At 35.8% G+C, this 22,912-nt stretch overlaps 2 protein-coding genes across 23 annotated transcripts in view; one reads left to right on the forward strand and one right to left on the reverse strand.

Moving 5' to 3' along the window:
- GPR146 (G protein-coupled receptor 146) overlaps positions 1 to 8,399 on the forward strand; it is an 87,126-nt gene extending 78,727 nt beyond the window's left edge. For 14 of the 17 annotated variants that reach the window (XM_074200974.1, XM_074200971.1, XM_074200982.1 and 11 more), the window contains one exon: positions 4,939 to 8,399. In XM_074200974.1, the coding sequence (XP_074057075.1) occupies positions 4,939 to 5,984 (1,046 nt within the window). In that variant the 3' untranslated portion in view covers positions 5,985 to 8,399. The other 3 variants (XM_074200975.1, XM_074200981.1, XM_074200976.1) reach the window with 3 other exon arrangements.
- Positions 1 to 22,912, reverse strand: part of CHLSN (cholesin) — a 382,075-nt gene that overhangs the window by 198,327 nt on the left and 160,836 nt on the right. The gene's annotated exons all lie outside the window — the stretch shown is intronic.

The following is a 22,912-nucleotide window of genomic DNA, read 5'->3' on the forward strand; positions in this document are numbered from 1 at the left end:
TAATTTACTAGAGGAAAAACAAACTCTCTCTCTCTCTCTCTCTCTCTCTCTCTCTCTCTCTCTCTCTCTCTCTCTCTCTCTCACACACACACACACACACACACACAAGAAATACCATACTACATGTCCACTGCTGATAGGGAGGCAGTCGGGTTTCCAGAGGAAAAACACAGAGCAGATCTTTTCTGTCAGCTTCCTCCTGAAATGTTGCTTACTGATCGAGTCGGGACTTCATGGGACAGAGGAATGTTTGGCATGAACTGAAGGTAGGAGTTTCTTCATGTGGCTGCTGAGAGCCTACAGATGGACAAAAAGCTGCCCGGAGTAATGAGAGGGAGAATTAACATGAGTGCTGCAAGTAGGTGATGCAGACAGCCAAAAAGAAATAATTCTTTTCAGCATAAGTATGTTGTCTCTAGTGTGGTCAAACTGAAAAGGAATCAAGTGTCAGGGAGAACAGGGAATACCAGGAAGGAATTTGGGGGTGAGGCAGGGTGAGGAGGGGGAAGCAGATGAAATATACTTTTAAATGAGATGCCTCTCATGTAACAGCTAAGACAAATGATTCCATTTCAATAATTTAAAAACTGTACATGATACACATAGTTTCCCATCCCAGTAAGTCAGACCTTGTAGTTTTGGATCATGTCTTAAAGTGCTTTTGTTGAAGGTTTTGTATGTAGTTCTCATATTTTGGTTCTCATGTGGTGTACATACTAAGGGCTTAGTCCATTATAGACAGGTGCTGAATAAAAGATATTGAGCCTTCAGAAGAAAAATCTATCTGGATAAAGGGGAAAAAAAATGTTGGACCATGCTGTAATTTGAGGATGGTAGCTCAATAGTACAACCTCATAGAACAACAATTTCAGTTTTGGAAACAATAATACATGATGGAATGAAAACAGCATCATTTGCTAATAGTAATGTAAAAAGACCTGTCTATAGGTCTGATAGGTTGCTGGAAAAGAAAAAAGATGCAAAAATAGTATGAAAACTTTGCAAAATTAAATCACTAAAAAAAAGGTACAGCAGACACCTGTGCTTCCTGTCTCCACTAATTTTCATAGAGTCCATAGTTTCATAGTCAGATACATTTTAGGGGGCAAATGCTTCTGTTAGAGAAACTAGAAAAATTCAAAAAGGAAAAGGCAATTTTAAATCATTTCAACTGCATATTGGTTGCTATGGTAATTTGGTTGAATTGGAGTGGGCAGGAGGTGGAAGAAGAGGAAGAGGAGAGGGGAAGGAAATAAACAGGAAGTTAGCTAAAAGACTTTGGAGGGGAAGGGCTGGGGAAACCACAATTAAGATAACCAAATTTTTTTTTGTGTGTGTGTGTAATGCTATAAGAGAGCTTCAAGAGAAGGAAGAAGATTAAGGAATTAAGAAATCAGCACTTCTATTTTAAGAATCTGAATTGTCATTTTTTGTTCCTGATAACAGACATTTCTTTTAGGAGTGATGTTAGGGATATGTGTGTGCTCAATCAGACAAATAATATACTATACAGATAGAGGTTAAATTTAATGCACCCTTTATGACACAAATTGAAACCAACTTGATTTATTCACTATCTCATGTTTTTGGTTGTCATTCTTTGGATTGCAATATATTATTGCAAATTTCACTTCTTTTCCACCTGTCATTTTCTAGTACAGTTACTAATATAATACCTTAATGTGAAATTTTAGGGTTTCTTGTCTTTTTTTTTCTTTGCTGTCTTCAGTTAGCTAAGAGAATTAGTTTAAATACTGCTTCTGACATTTATCAACTATGTGACCATGGGCAAATCACTTAGCCTTAGCTTCAGAGAACTCTCTAAGTTCCATTTAATGGCTATCATAGGGTTGCTAGTAGCCAAAAAATATTTATCACTGAACCGTTTTTATTAATATAAACCATCAATTATGTATTAAAGAAATCATGCTAATACTGATACAGTTTCACTAGTTTAATTTTGGCAAACAGGTTTGTTTTATAATTCTTTTAACTGTTAAAAAAAGAGAGAAAGAAGATAACTTTCTATTTTGAAAGCACGAAGTTTAAGGTCATAGATTCATTTTAGAAAATGTTCAAAACGATTATGGGGCTTATCTGAAGACCTAAAAGTAATCAAAAGAAGAGCTGACAGTTGAACTCGGATCTTCTGACATCAAATTCAGAGTTCCTTCCACTACAAATACCGTGATTTTCATTGTACCAACACATAGCCTGAGAATATGGATCCTACTGAAAAGTCCAATTGAAGTGCCTCCTACTGCTTTGGGAAATGAAAGATTTCTACATATAATTGTTTCAGATATTGCATTTCTGCTTTTAAATACTCCTGAGCTTCCAAAAAGCATGTATTTATTGGAAAGGCAACAGAATTTTGTATCGCATAAAGCAAGAATCATTCAAACAGGTCACTCATGATTTTGAAAGTTTGCCTGATGGTTCTCCAAGGTAGGTTCATATTGCTTTGGCCGCTTTCTCCAAGGTTCTTAGGGATTCTCAAAGAGAAATTCTACTCTGTATATCTGTAAACAACTCAGTTCTAGAACTATACACCCTCTACCCCAATCCCTATCCTAACCAGCAATGATTATAAGAAATCAGAGAAATCAAAATTAGCATTAAAGTTAGAAACTAATGTAAAGCATTAACATTATACTTTCTATCAAAGTTTTTATAACATTTGTATCAATGACTTGGATTAAAGGCACCAAAGATATAATAGATCTGTAAAAGAAACAGATTAGTTAACTGACTCACTGGATATTGTTGTCAGAAACCAAAAGGATCCTGACAGGTTAGAGCAGTGGGCAGAATCTAGTAAGATAAAATAGGGATAAATGAAGTCTTACACTTATGTTTATAAAACAAATAATTTTATAGGTACAAAAAGAGAGAGGCATACTTAGGAGGGAGGCATGCTTAGGAAGCAGTTGTTCTGAAGATTATGGGAGTTTTAGTGGGCTGCAAACATAATGTAGCAGCCCCCCAAAAGGCTAATGCAATCTTGGCTGCATTAAGGAAGGCATGGCTTCTAGGAATAGCTACACTGTATGTATTCTGCTGTCATAAGATCTCATGCCCAGCATTGTGTTCAGTTCTGGCAACCATGGTTTGAGAAGGATACTGTTAAACTGCAGTGTTCAGAAGAGGACAACCAAGATGGGCGTGGGCCCTGAATCCATGTTATATGAGTATCATTAGAAGATTTGGGGATCTTTGGCTTGAAGAAGACTCAGTATGACATGATAACTTTCAAGTACTTGAAAATAAACTGTCATTAGACATATCTTATTTATTAGACTTATTTTGTTGGATCCCAGAAGGAAGAAGCAGGTGGAAAACGTGGACATTGCAGATAGAACAATTTAGGGCTGATGTCAGAAATAACTTCTTATAATTAGAGTTGTCTACAAGTTGAAGGGCAACTTCAAAAGAGGGGTAGGTTATGGGGTTTGATGAGCATGTTACTGTGAAGATTCCTTTCATCTATATATTAGACTTAGATGGTCACTGAGGTCCTTTCTAATTCTTAAATTCTGTGATTGTATTATCATAGATCCATGAGCTTGCTAATATTGGGAGGGAATACATGGAAAGTTTCTACACTAATCTATTTCAACCAGATAGATATATCAAAGAGCAGGTCAATGCAAATTGGAAACTGAGAAGGGGATATGAATGTTCACCTAGGCCACAAGATACTTATACGATCATATCTTGGGGGGTTTTAAGCTAACTAGTGAGGTTGTAGTGGAAGCAATTACATGGTACAGTGTATAGAGTGCTGGGTCTGGAGTCAGGAAGACTCATCTTCCTAACTTAAATGTGGCTTCAGATATTCAGTAGTTGTGTAACCCTAGGTAAATCACTTAACCCTGATTTGCCTCAATTTCCTCTGCTATAAAATGAGAAGGAAATGACAAAACATTTCAGTATCTTTGCAAAGAAAACCCCAAATGAGATAACAGAGAGTTGGACACAACTGAAACAAATGAACAAAAACAAAAAGGAGGCTGAGGAAGATATGGTTGAAGATTGTTAAAAAGAAAAATTTCATTGTCTCAAAAAATTACCTCTGAAATTGATATCGGAGGTTATCTAGTCTAATTGCTTGATCTTATAGATAAAAGAAAATGAAGCCTAAGAAAGTTAAGTGACTTGCTAGGTTCATCAATCAGACAGTAATGTCAGAAGCAAACTTTGAACTCAGGTATCCTACAGTCACCTTTCTTTCTCTTGAACTACAGAGACTCTCCCATTATGATAAAAGTGCAGGATACCTTCCCATTCTCCATTCACTTATCTCTTGGCTATTCAGCTAAGGCAGGTCTGTCCTGCTATGAGTATGACTTTTCTGATGAGAAAAATCTACCTCTGCACTAAATGCTATTTAGAAACATCTTAAGAGAGAGATGCACTCCAAGACCATTTTATTTTCTGTTCCTGGAAATGATTTTTTCATGTACTGCCTCACCTATTCTTAGTTAACTATACATCAGTCAGGGTAGCACCCATCCCCTACTGAGATGTAGGAAAAGGTTTGAAGCAGGCTTTTAAAAGCTTCCGGATAAGCATCCTGAATGAATTATCCATTACTCAGATTTCATTCAGAAATTACATTAGTGAGACTCACCACGGCCAGTAAAATTATTACATCATAAAGTTTCTGGTCATAACCAGCCCTGTTTGAGGCTAATAAGACAGCAGTCATTTGGATGGTTTATTACCCTTCCATGAAAAATGCACAGAGAAAGAGACTGAATCCTCAAGGGACTCGTCCTTTTGAAATGTGGCAATGGCTTGCTGTTGTTTTTGTGATAGTTTAAGGCATGTGGCTTTTCTTCTGGTCCAGTCATCCCAGATGTCTAAGCTATGCCTAGGGACAATACATCTGGGGATGTGTTGCAAACTAATTTGCTATTACTTTTTTCTTTACAGAACAACTGGAAATCATCAGAAAAACCACCCCTGATTGGTTCACTATGTGGAGCTGTGACACTTTCAATGGTACCCAGAAGAGTGAGGACCAACTCCTCTGCCATGACTTCCACCTCATCCTGTCCATCTTCTCCCTCCTCTACCTCATTATCTGCTTCCCGATTGGTCTTTGCTACAATGCTCTGCTGGTCCTGGTCAATTTGTACAACAAGGCCACTATGACTATGCCTGATGTTTACTTTGTGAATATTGCCATTGCTGGTCTCATCATCAATGCTGTGGCACCAATATACCTTCTTGGACCAACCACCACCAAGTGGGCCATCTGGAGCTTTAACAGTGAAGTTTATATCACACTGCTGATTTTATTTAATGTTTCCTCCCTGGTTATCATGTATTCAACCACCTTGCTCAGCCTGGATTATTACATTGAACGAGCTCTACCCCGGACTTACATGTCTAGTGTTTATAATACCAAGCATGTCTGTGGGTTCATTTGGGGAGGGGCAATGCTTACAAGCTTTTCCTCTCTTTTGTTCTATATCTGTAGCCATGTGTCCACTAAGCTCATCGAGTGCTCCAAGATGCAAAACAAGGAGGCAGCTGATGCCATCATGGTGTTTATTGGGTATGTTGTCCCTGCCATTGCTGTACTTTATGCACTTGTGTTGATTTTACGAATAAGGAAGGAGGCCACACCCCTGGATCACGATAATGGAAGACTGGACCCTTCTGTGCATAAGCTTCTGATTGCCACAGTATGTACACAATTTGTGCTGTGGACACCTTACTACCTAACTCTCCTGGTGAACACATTCCTTGTCTCACAAGGAAAACTCATGGATGAGCCTTACATGCGGATATTGCATTTCATCAAAGATTTGTCAAAGTTCTTAGCTTTCTCTAGCAGTTTTGTGATGCCACTCCTCTACCGCTACATCAACAAAAATTTTCCTGGTAAACTACGACGGCTGATTAAAAAAATGCACTGTGGTCATCAGAGGTGCTCTCATGACCGAGCAACAGTACAGCAGGTGATGACGTAGGAAATGACAAACTCATAGAGCACTAGCAAAGTGGGACTTCACCACACCAGGTCATACATCACACAATTCTGCTGCTTTTTACCAAGAATTTTCTTAGAAGCTCTGAGCATTGATACTGGAAGGGGGTTGCTATTCTTACTGACCAAGGATTGCTTGTTCTAACAGAGATGGCACAGCAATACTAACAGAAACCTAAGGCAGGTCAGAGAAGCTGGCATTTGAGAGCACTTTTAAAGTACTGTGTCAGGAAGCTTGAGTTTTGCATTTCTTCCCAGTTTTAATAATCTGGGTAGAGAAATGACTAAGTGAAGTCTTGATTGGAGATAAAGCACTTTGTTACCTGTTCAAGAAAAGGACAATGCTATGTTTTCTTCCTTAGAAAAAGCAATGCAATAATTCCAAATGGAATAGTCTTAGTACTCTTCTCGACATGCCCTGTGTGTCCTTACCAGGATGGTCACTCTCTGACCAAGGTAATGCTAATCAAAGGAACAGGCTGTCCAAACAGTCTGAAGTGAAATATAAGCTACAATATTATTAACTTATCTATTTTTTTCCCTTTAAAATGTGTGCATTTTGAGGTCTTTCTCATTGAAGTAATTTACTCATTTTAAACCTTTTCTAAATTAGGCTTTTTCTATATGAAGTAATAAGAATGTGGAAATCCAGTATTTATACTTTACTTGGTTATATTGTGAAAATACTTGATTCTTCACTATTTTTCTTGAATTTTTAAAAGGAAGCACAGATATTTAGCAGAAATCCACTAAATATTAAAATGAAGGAAATAATTACAAAGTCAGAATGATGGTAGAATGTATTTTTTAAATTAAAAAACCCCACAAAACCAACTACCTATGGTCCACATGTTCATGAAAGTCAGTTGTCATTCTCTCTTTGCTTTTAACAAGTTGTGTTAAATGTTGCAAAGGAAAAGCTTATGGCAGGTATGCCAATAGGGACATAACTAAAACTTCTTAAAATGAATAGATATATGCATGGTTTTAAGCTGTGGAATAATTGAGGAGTATTAAAGAAATAGTTAATTCTTCTTATACATTATAATATAGTTAAATCCTTCTCGCTGTCATGTGGCCAGTGAGTAGAGCTGATTTTCTAATTTCTAATTCTCAATCACTATAAAGTTAATTTCCAAGTCCAAAGCTATAAGAAAAATAAAATGACATGGAAAGAAAATTTAAAGTTATATAATGTTGGAGTGTACTGCAAAAGAGAGATGTGAAAATCTGTTTTGGTAAAATATAGCATGAACTTGCAGGTAGGAGGGGGACAAATGTTTGAACAACCACAGTGAACAATATGACTCCTTAATTGATTCCTGAGACTCCATAATGATTAAAAATTCTTATTTGTAAAACTTCTCTTACTTATTTGAATTGAAAGGTAACCTAAGATTAACTTATTATTAATCAGAAATGGCCATATAAAAGTGAAAGCAACTTCTATATTAAAGATAAAGTAAATACAAAGAAAATCCATGTGAGTGAGCTATTTTTTGAAAGGACACACGTGAAGAAAGCCAGTGCCAGTGAGAATAATAGACTTTGAGCTAGAAGGACCTTGAAGGTAATCTAGCCCAATTACAGCTCTCCTATCCCTCCCACTCCCATTTTAAAGATGAGGAAACTGAGACCCAAAGAGGGTCATGACTTACCTGAAGTCAGCATAGGACCAAATGGCAGGATGTAATTTACAATTACAAGGAAACAACAATGTAGTTTTATTGCCGGAACAAACCTTCCACCCATCTACAAGTTAAGCCTTACACAAAGCTCAGTCAAAATATTTTTGCACCATTCAATCTTCCCTCTGCTTTGGAAATAGCGCTATTGAAAAAAATGTGTCATTGAAAAAGAAGAACAAATGCTGACCAATGATTCCGTTTTCTATATTCTCCTGATACCATTCCTTTCTATTCCTTTTCATTAAACCTTTATCAGAGCTACTCTAAACCTACAGCTCATCTTTTCTGAGTCAGTCCTTTAAGAGAACTTAGCTAAATTATTAAAACTACTTTTTCTCTTAGGGCCACTAAAACCCCAAATTGCCCAAACAATGACACTGGGGTTACATTTTTTGCCTGTAAGAACCATTACTTGGATTAATCTCTTTCAAGGGTTGTCCTCACTTATATCTGGCCACTAGACCCAGTTAGCACAATATTCCCATCACTCAAATCCAATTCAAGTACATGTTATGGTGTCACTGCCTTGATGTCATGGTTTTCTTTGAGAACAAAGGACAAAGAGCATATTATCTGTAAAGCAACAAAACTGACTTCTTTCCCAAACTACTCCAGGCACACTTTACCAGACTTAGAAAACTGAATTGAATGTCTTTTTTTGAGAGAGAGAGAGAGAGAGAGAGAGAGAGAGAGAGAGAGAGAGAGAGAGATTACTAAGGGTAGAGTATATGGCTTTCTCCAATAATATATCACACTAGAAAAAGTGTGATAAGGAAGAACTACTATATTTTTCCAAGATCTTGACCAATATGTTATAATAGCATCATTTTAAATGTGAACATAATTACAGATATGGTTTTAATTATCTTCCTAAGTGTCTCCAAGTACTCATCTGAGCCCATTCATTTGAAATCTGGTTTCTAATCATTTCATTTCAGGAATGGGAGAATTAAGAAAGTGAAGAATTCTTAATTTTTTTTTGTCATAGACCCCTTTGGCAGTCTAGAAATATCTCCTCAGACTGATATTTTTTCAGTATGTAACACAAAATAAAGAGGATAACAAATAAATTATATTGAAATTGAGTTATCAAAATATATCATATAAAAAACCCCAAGTCTCAATGAAGAACTTCTATTTTAAAGTCTCCCCTAGTCTCATGCCCATTTTTAAATATGGAACAAAGAAAGAGTCTCAGAAAGAGGGCCATGACATCTTTTATGAAGGCACTGGCCTATAATCATGTCTTATTTTCTACTCTAATAGATGTCTTCTTCCCCAGAATAGGCTCTATAGAAAGTGGTCTTCCTCAAATACACAGATACACCTTTCAATAAAGTTATTTTTACCTCAATTTCTCAATGGTTAACAGATTTTCTATGCAAATTATAGGAGTTGTATTTATGTATTATTTTCCTCCACTTGAAAAAATAATATTTCTGTATAATCTCTTCCTCACAGTCTACCAGCCTTCTCATCTGGCCACTTATAAGCTATAGAGTGAATCTGCAAATTTCCAAATGCACTCTTTTCCTATCCCCTACCCTTATCCTAACCTAAGGAAGTAATATTGTTAGCACTAACATATCATGCCCACTATCCAGGTCATCATTCCCAACTTTCAAACCAGTAACCTCAGCAACACCCTAACCTGGATGGAGTGATTAATGCACTGCCAGTGGCCAGAACAATGCTTCTCTTTGATGACAGAGGTGACATTAGAAGCATCGACAATTATAAACTGTATCTTGGGAATGTAGTTTCATTAAAGTTGGTTTTAAGCACTCCTTTTTTGTGGCCCATTCCACTTCTTATTCAACATCCCTGGGGAATCTCACCCCATCATTTTGTGAAAGTAAACCTTCTGTCCCATTTCTTAATCTCTCTCTGTTCTTTTCTTTTCCAATGAGAGCAGGTCCCCCGCTGCTATGCTTTACACACCACCAGTCTTTTATCAGCCCTCTCCAGATTTGAAGACATCTTTTACTGTTAATTCTAACATACTGCATAATTTGGTTTTCACATCTCATTGGTGAATCTATTTTCTTGTGGTTTCCTCTCTAAATTCATCTTTGATGCAACCTGCCTGATTTGCATTTTTCTTGCCTTGGCTGTATTTTTATTTCTGACATTTCAGCTATATTGTCATAAATGAAGAGAGTCTTAAGTTGTTCAGGAAGAAAAAAGGTTAGAGGGAAGAACATGTTTTGGAAAATCCAAGGTGAACTGTGAATTTAAACATATTTCTTCCAATTACTTTAGAAGTTACACAGGATCCCATTTATAGTCTTATGTTTTGGTGGTACTACTGCTGACATAACTTTCTGCTTATAATCTTACAGTTGCTAGTTTTCCTATGAGGAATTCTATGATAGTTATTAATGGTAAGAGAGTTCAAATTTTTAAAAATCTTTCATACCTTGAAGTTGATTATGCAAAGTAAATTCAGTCATAAGTTTGTACCATCAATACAATAGATTTTTTAAAATTGGTAAGCACCAGCAAAATGAACCTATGAGTGAGTATATGATATTCAAAGAGGCACACAAATACAAAGTCAACATTTAATTTGGAAGTAGTAATCATGGAAGAATTAACCATGGCTTACAGCAAAGAAGGTATGATCACATATTGAGTTTTTGAAACAGAAGCTAAAAAGTAGTTTCAAGAATCAAAGCTTTCCCATCACAAACCTGAACTTCCCTAATTTTTCTGTAAATATGAGCCAATCTCTTTAGTATCTATATAAGTACTGTATATATGAAGAGGAAAAACCTACTGATGTACAAAGACAAGTGAAGAATCTGTTTATTAAATTATTTCCTAAAAATGAGATATGTTTATTACCCTCTAACATTAACATTTTTGAATGCTTAAAGTGCGCTGTATGTGTTCCTATGTGTATATGCTGTATGAGAAAATCATCACAGAAAAGTGCCATTATTAACAGTATTTTCCCCTTTACAGATTTAAATTTTGTTTTGATTTACTCCGTTGTAGTTCTTCCATTTAGACAGATGTCTTTATGTTAAATAAATTAATTAATTAAGTCATTCAAGTTTATCCATACCTCTGTGCTTCCTAGAGCTGAATGTTAGAGGTCTTTATCAGCCTTAGACTGATGTAACATTCAATTTGAATACCTGCTTGATAAAGCAAACAGGCAAACTTTAGCAGGGGGTCAGGGAAGGAGGAGTTAATAGGCTCACTAAAAAGCAGTCTTGCCACTGCTCTATTAGAAAAATAAAATATTTTCTAAACACCAAAAATTAACTTGTTGAAATTGATGTCATGGGAGAGAATTAAAGTTAATTTCAACCTATCCTTTCATGTTCAATAAGAAAGCATGATGTAAGGGGCAGTCATAATTTGGAATGAGTTATATAATCTAATAGAATCTTTTGAATATAGACAAACAGAATTTTGAGCCTATAAGACTATGCTCGCAAAAAAGATTTACTGAATGTCTGTTATGTGGTATAGTGCATGGAATCCAACCTGCGTTCAGAAACAGGACTTTGTATGGAGTCCATATTATGGGCTCAAGGAGATTAGATGCAGTCTCCCCCCCCCCCCCAATTTCCTTAAGAAACCAAGATAGGTTATTCCAATCAAATTAATTTAATACATTAATTAAAATAAAATACATTAGTCTGCAACTACATAAAATCACAGACTTAAAGTTGTAAAGGGCTTAAAAGAATAATGAATTTAACCCTATACTTTGTAGTAAAATTAGATCTCATACTTCAATAAGTACTATGCTATGACTATATATTAATAACCTATAACAAAATACTAGCTTTCTCAATGAGGGACTGGTAAGGGGCTGGTGGTATAGGAGGAAGAGAGAGAATTTGGAACTCAAAGTTTAAAAAATGTTAAAAATGGTTTTATATGATGCTGGGGAAAAATAAAATATTAAGTTAAAAAAGAGGCCAAAGTCAAAAGTAAATAAACAGATAGATGAATGAATGAATGAATGAATGAGTAAATAATAATTATGCTACTAAGAGAAGGATCCCTACCTACCTTCAAGGAGCTTATAATATTATTATAGAGAGAAGAGAGACCTATCCCTATGTACCCAGTGACTTAAGATCTGAGCTGCACACAGAAGTATATAAATAGTCTCAGAAGTAGGGGGTGATACACCATCCTTACATATAGAAATACCTGTAGCATACAAAGAAAAGGAAGTTTAGGAATAAAGTAACCCCACCAGGGGAGATAAAGATGGGCAAAAATCAGACAAGACCAGATTTGGAGAGATCTGAAATTCAGGCTTTAGACTATATTCTTTACACAACTTGGGTTCAAAGTCAATTATCAATCAAACAATAAGTCAATAAATATTTATGCCAGGTTCTGTGTCAAATACTAGGGATATAAATACAAAGAATGAAACCATTATTTTCAATGAGCTAATATTCTTATAATGGGTAGACAGGGGCATATGAAAATATATCTAGCATACATATAAAGAGAATAAAAAATATACACAACAGAGTTAAATGCAGAATAGTTTGAGAGGAAGGAAGAGACGGGTGGTAGAAGCTGGGGAGATAATGAAAGGCTTCACACAGCGAAGTGATCTAAAGAAGGCAGGAAGCTTCATTGTTACTTTGTCCTTGGGAATATTAATCCATTAATCCATTTAGTAAGTCTAAGAAAAGGGGTGGATACAAGGAGACCAGTTATCTTTTGCAGTAATCAAACAAGAAGTAATAGGACAGGATGAAAAGCTACAAGATTTGAAAGAAAAGTTAACAGGACTACTAAAATGGGACATCTTTTAACCTAACTATTAAGTATGCCAGAAAGGTTCGTGTAATATTCTTAGAAGGAAAATACAATAACAAGTGACTCGTCTCTTCTGGCTGACAGAGTAAGTGGTGCTGATCATACTGGCAAGAATGGATAGATCATTAGCCATTTTCATGCTCAAAATCTCTGATGTTTGCATTTGCATGTCACTGGAGGAACACAAAATTTTCTAAGAACTTCATGCCTATAGTTAAGCAAATAGATACAAGTGTACACACACACACATTCATCTTTGCCAGAAATAAGCTTACTGAAAGTCTAGAGTACGTCATTTTTTTGGGTGGGAGACTTCCAAAAAACAACATTCAAGGAAATTACTCAGATGACTCACTGGGCAAAACTCGGGTCTTATGATAGTAGTAAATCAATCGCACTGAATAATTCAAAAGAACAGGGTATGTATTAGGGAATTACAGGAATGAAGAAGGACTATATATAAAACTCAAAATAAGACACAAAATTACTTCTTATAAGCTATAGCATGCTGGGCACAGGTTCTCAAAGAACCAGAAACTAAAGTCCTTAAAATCTGACAACATTCTCAACATGGTTTGAATTGTACATAGTGCTTGAACAGACAGCTATAATGTGTTCGAAAACAATTACAACTTTTGTTCTAGTTACACTATCTGTCATATGGGAGAACATCCCTAGCATTTTTACACTCATTCCCTAAAGGTCATTTAATGTGGAATGTTATAACTTAATGTTAAATATGGTAACTACAATGCTTTAGTAATAAAAAAATACTTATTGAATAGAGAAAGAGCCCTAGATTAATAGTTAAAAGACCTGAGATTTAGTCTTTGCTCTGTTACGTAATAACTGAACAATCTTGGACAAATCCCTGTTGAGTCTGTTTCTTCAATCTTTAAAATGACAGTGAAAGACATTTAGAGATGAAGATATCTCTAAGGTCTCTTCAAGCTCTTAAAAAAAATCTTCCAACTTCTAAGTCTATGACCTTAAAAATAAATAATGTTTCTGTTATGTAGGAATGACTGGGTAATATATATAATAGATCTATTCATATTTGGGGATAAATATTCACTACCAATTTAAGAGGGGTCAGGTCCAATGTTAGCTTCCATAGGGTTTTATACCTTCTACATCACAACTTTCCTCATCATAATACAAAGTGGGTTGGAATAAGAAATTGAATGGGAATTTTTGGGGAGCTTTGTGGAAGTCAAAGACAGTAGGTGAAAGACAACACAGAAAAAGTTTAGAACCTCAGAAATGCATAAAATACACATATAGTATTGTATAATAACATATTTCACCCTTTAATACCATAATAATTCAGACTTCTCTAATATAAAGGGGCAAAAAAATTTTACACAGATTTTCCATATTGTAGAGATGCCATGTTCCTCCCCATCCTTATGATGTGGAAGGGATAATTATACGTATATATAAATATCTTTGTTGATGTTGTTATTCAGTTATGTATAACAACACTTTGTAACAACACATTTGGGGTTTTCTTGGTAAAGATACTGGAGTAGTTTACCCTTTCTCCAGCTCATTTTACAGATAAGGAAACTGAGCCAAACAGAATTAAGTGACTTACCCAGGGTTCCATCTAATAATTGTCTAGGATCACATTTGAACTCAAATCTTCCTGACTCTAGGTCCAGCAGCTCTAATACTTGCACTACCTGGTTCCTGTAAATAATTTACATTTCTGTCAAATAAATTGAGTAACCCTGGTAGAGGAAAAATCAACTGCTTCATGCTACTGTAGAAAAATATAAAAGAATAGGTACCTTTATAAGCTGTATAATGTAGAGCCCTGAAGATTCTTCAGTGCCACTGAGTGAAATGGATCATAGAAGCCCCCAAATGTTTCTGTGTGAACATGGGTAGATGTGGTCCATAGTTGAGCAAGAGGAAATTAATGTAATGCAATGAAAGTGACTGCATTCATAAAATAACTCTCATTTTAGAGATGAAGAAACTGAAGCCGAATAAGGTAAAAATGACTTGCCAAAGACATACAGATAGTCCTGTGACCTTAGGCAAGTCACCATGGTGTAGTGTTAAGTACTTTGGATTTGAAGTAGACTATTGTTTGATTCTTCTTAATAAAATCCCTCTGGTCTCAATTTTCTTGCCTGCTAAATGTAGGGTTGGCCTAGGTGATTTGTAAATTCTTCCGGGCATAAATCCTATATGGTCTCGTAAAGAACAAATTAACCTAGGAGCACCAAGTTCTTCCTGAAGAGCTGGGGGTAGAAAATACCCATGAACAAAACGTTTAGAGACTTGCTTTAAGAGCTCCATCTTGTGGACATGGACTGAATTTCGCGTTCCTGGTCACATCATTTCCCTGTAAATTATTAGCATTACTCTTAGGCAATGAGGCTTTAAAATAGGGAGATACCAGAATGTCCATGACAAGTCTAAGGAAAAAAGGATGATAATTGCATTTTTCCCAAGGAATAGTTAGCCTACAGTAGTGTTTAAAATAACTACAAGAAAAAGATAACATAATTTAGAATTTTGTAATTGATAAAACTCACCTACAATTCTTGATTGCTATTGAAACAAATAGAGAACAGGAATAAGCAGTTTTATAGAACCTATTATCTTCCAGGTACTATGACAAGCATGTTTCTAAATAAAAATTATTTCAATTGATGCTTACAACCCTGAGAAGTAGGTGCTATTATTAATACTTAATTTACAATTAAGGAAACTGATGCAAACAGAGGTTAATTGACTTGCAATCACACAACTAATATGTCTGAAAATATTTTTGAAATCAAGTTTCTTCCTGACTCTAGGCCCAGTGCTCTATTGTGCCATCTAGCTGCCTCAATATAAAGCATGTGTATGCCTCAATAATATTAAATACTAAATGCATTTTGGTAAATACTAAATACATTTTACTCTGAAAGCAAAATGTGATTGTTCCTTTAATTACATTTCCCATAACAAAAGCAAACAAGCCTACTGGCACAACAACTTAACTCTGAATTTTTAGTCATATCTACTAGAATTTTCCCAAAGGCCTCCTAAGTGTATTTGCATGAAAAATTAATATCATATATATAATTTACATAAGCTTATATGAAACAGTGTATTCCTTAGTCTTCCCCAAAAGAAGAATACTGCGGTTACCTTCATGTGATCATTCTATTAATGATATCATCTATTTTTCTTTCTACTTCACAAGTTAACTAACTAGTCAGTCTCTTTCTTTCTTTTTTCCTTCCTTCAATCAAGAGGAGTGAGAAAAATCAGAAGCATCTTCAATGGCCAGTTTGGAGAAAGCTTCTATAGATACTTTTTTCTTTTTTCTCTACTCCACCCTCTTCAACACACTTATATAACACATGCAACTTTTTTTTAGGTGGTTTTTTTTTGCAAGGCAAATGGGTTAAGTGGCTTGCCCAAGGCCACACAGCTAGGTAATTATTAAGTGTCTGAGACTGGATTTGAACCCAGGTACTCCTGACTCCAGGGCTGGTGCTTTATCCACTATACCACCTAGCTGCCCCCACATGCAACTTTTAAAAAACAGTTTTGAGAGGATCACAATCTTGAGGGCTTAAAAACTTTTGTACAAACAAGATCAATGAAGGAAGAATTAGAAGAGAAATAATTAACAGGAAAAATTTTTTTATAGCAAACTGTCTTAATAAAAGTCTGATAGCCATTAAAAATAGGGAAATGATATAAATATATAAAAACCAGCACCATTCTCCAATAGACAAATAGTGTCTATTTGAAAAAAATTATCAAAATACAGCTCTCAATCATCATATAAAAATGTTCCATATCACTAATAGAAAAGAAGTTTAAGTTAAAACAACCTAATCTACCTTATAGCTATCAGATTGGCAAAAAAAAATTGGAAAGTAACAGTTGGAGAGATCATATGTAATTGCATCTTCTTAACAGCTCTACAAGGTAGATAAGGTATATATTCTTCATCTACATTTTTACAAGATAAAGATATATATAGCTCAGAGATTAAGCTCAGAAGATCATTCTATTAGTTCTTCATGGCAGTTCTACCCAACCTAAAGGTTCTTCCTCCAACTCTCTCATCAATTACACAGATACCTATGGAGTACAAAATCTCTAGCTACTAGTTCTAAATCCCTTTTGACAGCCCACCCCCTTTTCTGATAATCTGTCTCCAATGCCATCTTTTAGACAGCTTCTCCCACATGACTGTTCATTTTTAATACACTATGGCTGACCCACACCTCCAGATGTGACTCCCATCACCCTCTGGGTGAGTCCTATCTTTCAAGCACTCACAACTAAAATGCATGAATCCAGGATTCCTGAGTCATCATGATGCAGGGTGCCTAGGTGAAGTTCCACTAACCCTATCATGGTTGCCAATTATGAACCAGGAAGAACTGCTCGAGGGAAATGGCTTGCAAGGATAGGTGGAAGTTCATTTATCAGTAAAGAAATCACAAGGCTCCCTAACTTGGGAGGTCATAAATTTTAATTCACAGGTTACTGCAAAAAGTTACAAATAATTCAGAGTTCTCTATGAAGTACTCAAGGTAAAGAAAGTGAGTTTTAAAGAAGAGAGTAGAGTTTAAGCAGAGTAGGAAAGCTACAAGCTGAGCTGAAGAGAACAAGAAAGACAGTTAAGAAATGGAAAAGGCAAGGGGAACAACCTCAAGATAGTGGCTGGACTAGGATCAGCAGAGATCCAACTGGAAGAGAAAGGTGATCAGAACTTCTGAAGAGAGCCTAGCCCACCTCCTGTGCAGGGAGGGGGTCAAGGAATGACCACATGGATATGACTGGAATCAGTCATACTTCTTGGCAGGTTACAGGACTTGACCCCCTGGATATGACTGGAATCAGTCATACTTCTTGGCAGGTTACAGGCCAGAGAGGATGAAGGAGAGGTAGGGAGAAGAGGCTGAGGTTGTTCCTATTAACTTAAGGGTATTTAGGATAAAAAATGGGGAGAATATCACAGAAAATGCCAGACAAGTACAGATAATATTTTCTTAATATTACAGGAAATTCCAGAAAAAAATATTTTTCTAATATTTCTCTTTCAACATTCATTTTTATTTTAGTATTCTCCCTAACAATTCTCTTATAAAAAAAAAACCCAGAGTGTTGGTTATCAATTACTTCACTTGATAACAACCTTAACTGTTTCTCTTCCAAACCTTCCTGAACTTGTTCTACAGTATTCTCCACTAGGTTTACTATGGTCTGGAGCCATGAACACCTTAGGTCAGACTAGTGGAAATATTTAATTTGGGAAGCAGCATTTCATGAGGCTGTCCTATGCCATAGCAAACTGCTTTTCACAAAAATACATTCTCAGGAGCAATATAAATGAATGGAAAGGGACAGGAACAAGTGAATACAACAACTTTACTCACTAACACGGGAAGGAAGCTCATCAAGAGCATGCCCCAGGCAGACTTCCAGCCAAGATAGCAGAGAGAAGATAGTCACTGTGCTAAGGTTTCCTCATCTTCCCTCCCTCATATATAATATGAAACAAACCTCTTAACAGAGATCCGATCTACAAAAACCAGAAAGAGAAGCTAGGAGAAGAACATCTACTTCAAGGTTTGTCTTCTGGAATCGTGGGTGAGCCAGGTGCAGAAAGCAGAGACTCTTCCGGGAACACAGGATGGGGAGAGAACCTGAAAGCAGGACTAGCCTGATCAACCATGGAGACATGAGCCAATTGGGGAGCACTGACTCTGGGATCAACAGTCTGCAGCTGACTGGCAGGGCTAGAGGGTAAGTACCAGTGCAGGAGAGTTGCAGACATCAATCCCTGGGCTCCTCTGGTCTGGAGGAACTCAGAGTCCATACCTTCATTTCAGCTGAAGTCTCTTCCCATAACAAACACAATTATAGCCCAGATACACCCCCCCCCAACTCAAGTGTGAGCAGTAGAGCTCCCTCAGCTGTGAATAGGGAGAGTAATTACCTTGCCCCAGGGTATAGCCCTCCATTGTTGAAAGATAAAAGTATTCAGGAGCTTCAACCACCCCCTCCAGGCCAAGGGAAAGGGCCTCAAATCAAGGTCACAGACACACCAGAGAAAGAAACCAGCACATCCTACTGGCTGGCCCACTTGGAGTTACTAAACCCAGTGAGTAAAGCCTCTAGGGATCTCAACACCAAAACCTCTATGAACCAGCCCCTCCCCAACCAAAGATCTTAGGAAAAAGAAGAAAGGCCAGCAGAAAGAAGGGTCCATAGAAAAATTCCTAGAAGAAAAAGACCCTAACTCAGAGAGACCTAGAACCCCTAAGGAGAATATGATTTGGTCTCCAGCATAGAAAGACTTCCTTGAAGAAATCAGGAAGGAGTTTAAAAATCAATCAGAAAATTTGGAAGAGAAAATTAACACCTTACAACAAGAAAACAAATCTTTGGAAAATATAATTAGACCTATGCAAAAATAAAATAATTCTCTCAAAACCTCAATTGGTCAAATGGAAAACTTCAAAAATAGAATTGATCAACTGGAAAAGGGAGTTGCAAAAGGTAAATGAAGAAAATTCTTCTCTAAAAAAAGAATGGAATCTATGAAACTAATCAATTCATGAGACGAGAGTCTGTTAAACAAAACAAAAAAAAAATCGAGAAAATACCTCATAAGCAAAACCACTGACCTCAAGAATAGATCAAGAAGAGCTAAACTAAGAATTATTGGTCTTCCTGAAAACACTGAAGAGAAAAAAAGCCTGGATTTAATATTACAGGATTTAGTGATAGGAAAACTTCCCTGATATCATGGAACCAGAAGGCAAAATAGTTGTTGAAAAAATACATCAGGGAGGCTAGGTGGTACAGTGGATACAGCAGCGGCCTTAGAGTCAGGAGTACCTGAGTTCAATCCAGTCTGAGACACTTAATAATTACCTAGCTGTGTGGCCTTCAGCAAGCTACTTAAACCCATTTGCCTTGCAAAAAACTTTAAAAAAAAAGAATGCATTGATCCCCTTGAGAAAGGAATCCCAAAATGAAAATACCAAGGAATATTGTGGTCAAATTCCAGAATTATCAGATAAAAGAGAAAATCCTGCAATCCAGAAAAACAATTTAGATACCAAGGAGCCACAGTAAGGATTACACAGGACCTGGCTGCATCAACGTTAAGGGACTGAAGGGCCTGGAATGCGATATTCCGAAAAGCAAGGAAGTGTGGAATGCAGCCAAGAATTTATTATCCAGCAAAACTGAGCCTTTACTTCCAGGGCAAAAGATGGACATTTAATGAAATAGGAGACTTCCAAATTTCCTAACTGCAAGACAAGAGCTTAATAAAAACTGGGACTTCAAACAGGACACACAAGAAACACATGAAAAGGTTTAAAAAAAAGGTTAGAAAAAAAGAAAAAAACTGCTATCCAATAAGATGAAACTGGCCATATGCCTACCTGGGAGAAAGGTGCTAATAACTCCCAAGAATTGTAACTCTATTAGAGAGAATATACTTAGCCAGAAGTGATGGACGCATAACTTTTCTGTGACTGATAGAATGATTTAAAAACAATAACTCCTTAAAAGGGGGGGAAGTAAAGAGATGGGAGGGTGAAGGAGACTCAATGGGCCAAATCTCATTACATTAAAAGGTACAAAAGATCTATTGCAATAGAGGGGAAGAAGGGAGGAGGTGAGAACCGCCTGAATCTTACTCTCATCAGATTTGGCTTAAAGTTAACATACATACACTCAGTTAAGAAGCTTATATTACTTTTCAAGTATTAAAAGGGGGAAAGGGGAGAGGGGAGGAAAATGGTAACCAAAAGGAGGAAGGGAAGGAAGAAGGGGGAAAAAGGGGAGGAGGGGTTGGATACAGAAGGGTAAAAACACCGAAGGTGATGGTAGTCAGAAACAAAATACTGGGGAATATGAATAAAGAGAAAAAAGGGGGAATATAAACAGAGGGAAGATAACATGAAGGGCAATAAAGAGTTAGTAATTATAACTTTGAATGTGAATGGGATGCACTCTCCTTTAAAACATAAGCAAATAGCAGAGTGCATTAAAAACCAGAATCCTACAATATGTTGCTTACAAGGAACTCATTTGAAGCAGAAAGATATATATAGAGTAAAGGTAAAAGGATGGAGCCAAATATAGTTGCTTCAGCTGAAGTGAAAAAAAGCAGGGGTAGCAATCCTTATCTCAGACAAAGCAGCTGCAAAAATAGATAGCATTAATAATAAGGAAGGAAACTATATCCATCTAAAAGGTACCAGAGACAATAAAGTAATTTCAATACTAATTATGTATACACCCAATGGTACAACATCTAAATTCTTAGAGAAGTTGAAAGAACTACAGGAAGACATAAGACAGCAAAACTCTACTAGTGGGAGACCTCAACCTTCCACTCACAGATTTAGATAAATCTAATCATAAAATAAACAAGAAGGAAGTTAAGGAGGTAAATAAGATTGTTAGAAAATCTAGATATGATGGATTTACGGAGGAAATTGAAGGGGGATAGCAAGGAATAAAGTTTTTTTCTGCAGTACATGGCACTTACACAACAATTACCATGTACTAGGGCATAAAAACCTAATGATCAATTGCAGAAAGGCAGAAATAGTGAATACAGCTTTCTCAGATCATAATGCAATAAAAATCATATGCAACATTGGGCCAGGGAGATAAAGAAGCAAAACTAATTAGAAACTAAAGAACTTCAATTGGAAGAATGAGTGGATCAAACAACAAATTATAGAAAGAATTAATTATTTCATTCTAGATAATGACAATAAAGAAACAACATACCAAAACCTATGGGATTCACTCAAGGTGGCTGTCAGGGGATATATTATATCTTTAAATGCTTGCATGAATAAATTACAATGAACTAAATATGCAACTAAAAAATTAGAGAAAGAACAAATTAAAAACCTTTAATTAAATACCAAATTAGAAATTCTAAAAATTAAAGGAGAAATTAATAAAATCAAAAGCAAGAAAACTATTGAATTAATAAATAAACCCAAGAATTGCTTTTATGAAAATACCAATAAAATTTATAAACCTCTGGTCAATTTGATTTAAAAAAATTAAATTGCTAGTATCATAAATGAAAAAGGTGAACTTACCAACAATAAGGAGGAAATTAAAGTAATAATTCAGAATTATTTTCCCAACTCTATGCCAATAAATTTGACAATCTAAGTGAAATGGAAGAATATTTACAAAAATATAAATTACCCAGGTTAAATGAAGAGGAAATTAAATACCTAAATAATCCTATCTCAGAAAAAGAAATTCAATAAGCCATTATTGACCTCCCTAAGAAAAAAGTCTCCAGGACCAGATGGATTCACAAGTGAATTCTATCAAACATTTAAGGAGCAATTGGTTCCAATTCTATATAAACTCTTTTGAAAAATAGGAGAAGATGGAACTCTGCCTAACTCTTTCTATGATACCAATATGATGCTGATACCTAAACCAGGAAGAGTTAAAACAGAGAAAGAAAATTACAGAGCTATCTCCCTGATGAATATAGATGTAAAAATCTTAAATAAAATCTTAGCAAAATGACTACAACAAGTCATCACTAGGATAATACATTATGATCAAGTAGGATTTATTCCAGGAATGCAGGGATGGTTCAATATTAGGAAAACTGTTAGTATACTCAATTATATCAATAACAAACCTATCAGAAATCATATGATTATATCAATAGATGCTGAAAAAGCTTTTGACAAAATACAGCATCCATTCCTATTAAAAACACTAGAGAGTGTAGGAATAAATGGACTGTTCCTTAAAATAATTAGCAGTATCTATCTGAAACCATCAACAAGCATTATATTCAATGGGGAGAGGCTAGAGGTATTCCCAATAAGATCAGGGGTCAAACAAGGGTGCCCATTATCACCACTACTATTCAATATTGTATTAGAAATGTTAGCATCAGCAATTAGAGAAGAAAAAGAAATTGAAGGAATTAGAAATGGGAAGGAAGAGACAAAACTCTCACTCTTTGCAGATGACATGATGGTCTACCTAGAGAATCCCAAGAAATCATCTAAAAAACTACTGGAAACAATTAGCAATTTTAGCAAAGTTGCAGGTTATAAAATAAACCCCCATAAATCCTCAACTTTTCTATATATGTCTAGCAAGAAACAGCAGGAAGAGCTAGAAAGAGAAATCCTATTCAAAGTAACCTCAGACAGTGTAAAATATTTGGGAGTCTATTTACCAAGACAGAAAAAACTACTAGAAATAATTAGTAATTTTAGCAAAGTTGCAGGATATAAAATAAACCCTTATAAATTCTTACAGATGAAGAAATCAAAGCGATTCATAGTCATATGAAAAATTGTTCTATATCATTAATTATTAGAGAAATGCAAACTGAAGTATCTCTGAGGTACCATCTCACACCTGTCAG

This window comes from Macrotis lagotis, chromosome X (assembly GCF_037893015.1).
Source record: "Macrotis lagotis isolate mMagLag1 chromosome X, bilby.v1.9.chrom.fasta, whole genome shotgun sequence".
Taxonomy (NCBI): Eukaryota; Metazoa; Chordata; class Mammalia; order Peramelemorphia; family Peramelidae; genus Macrotis; species Macrotis lagotis.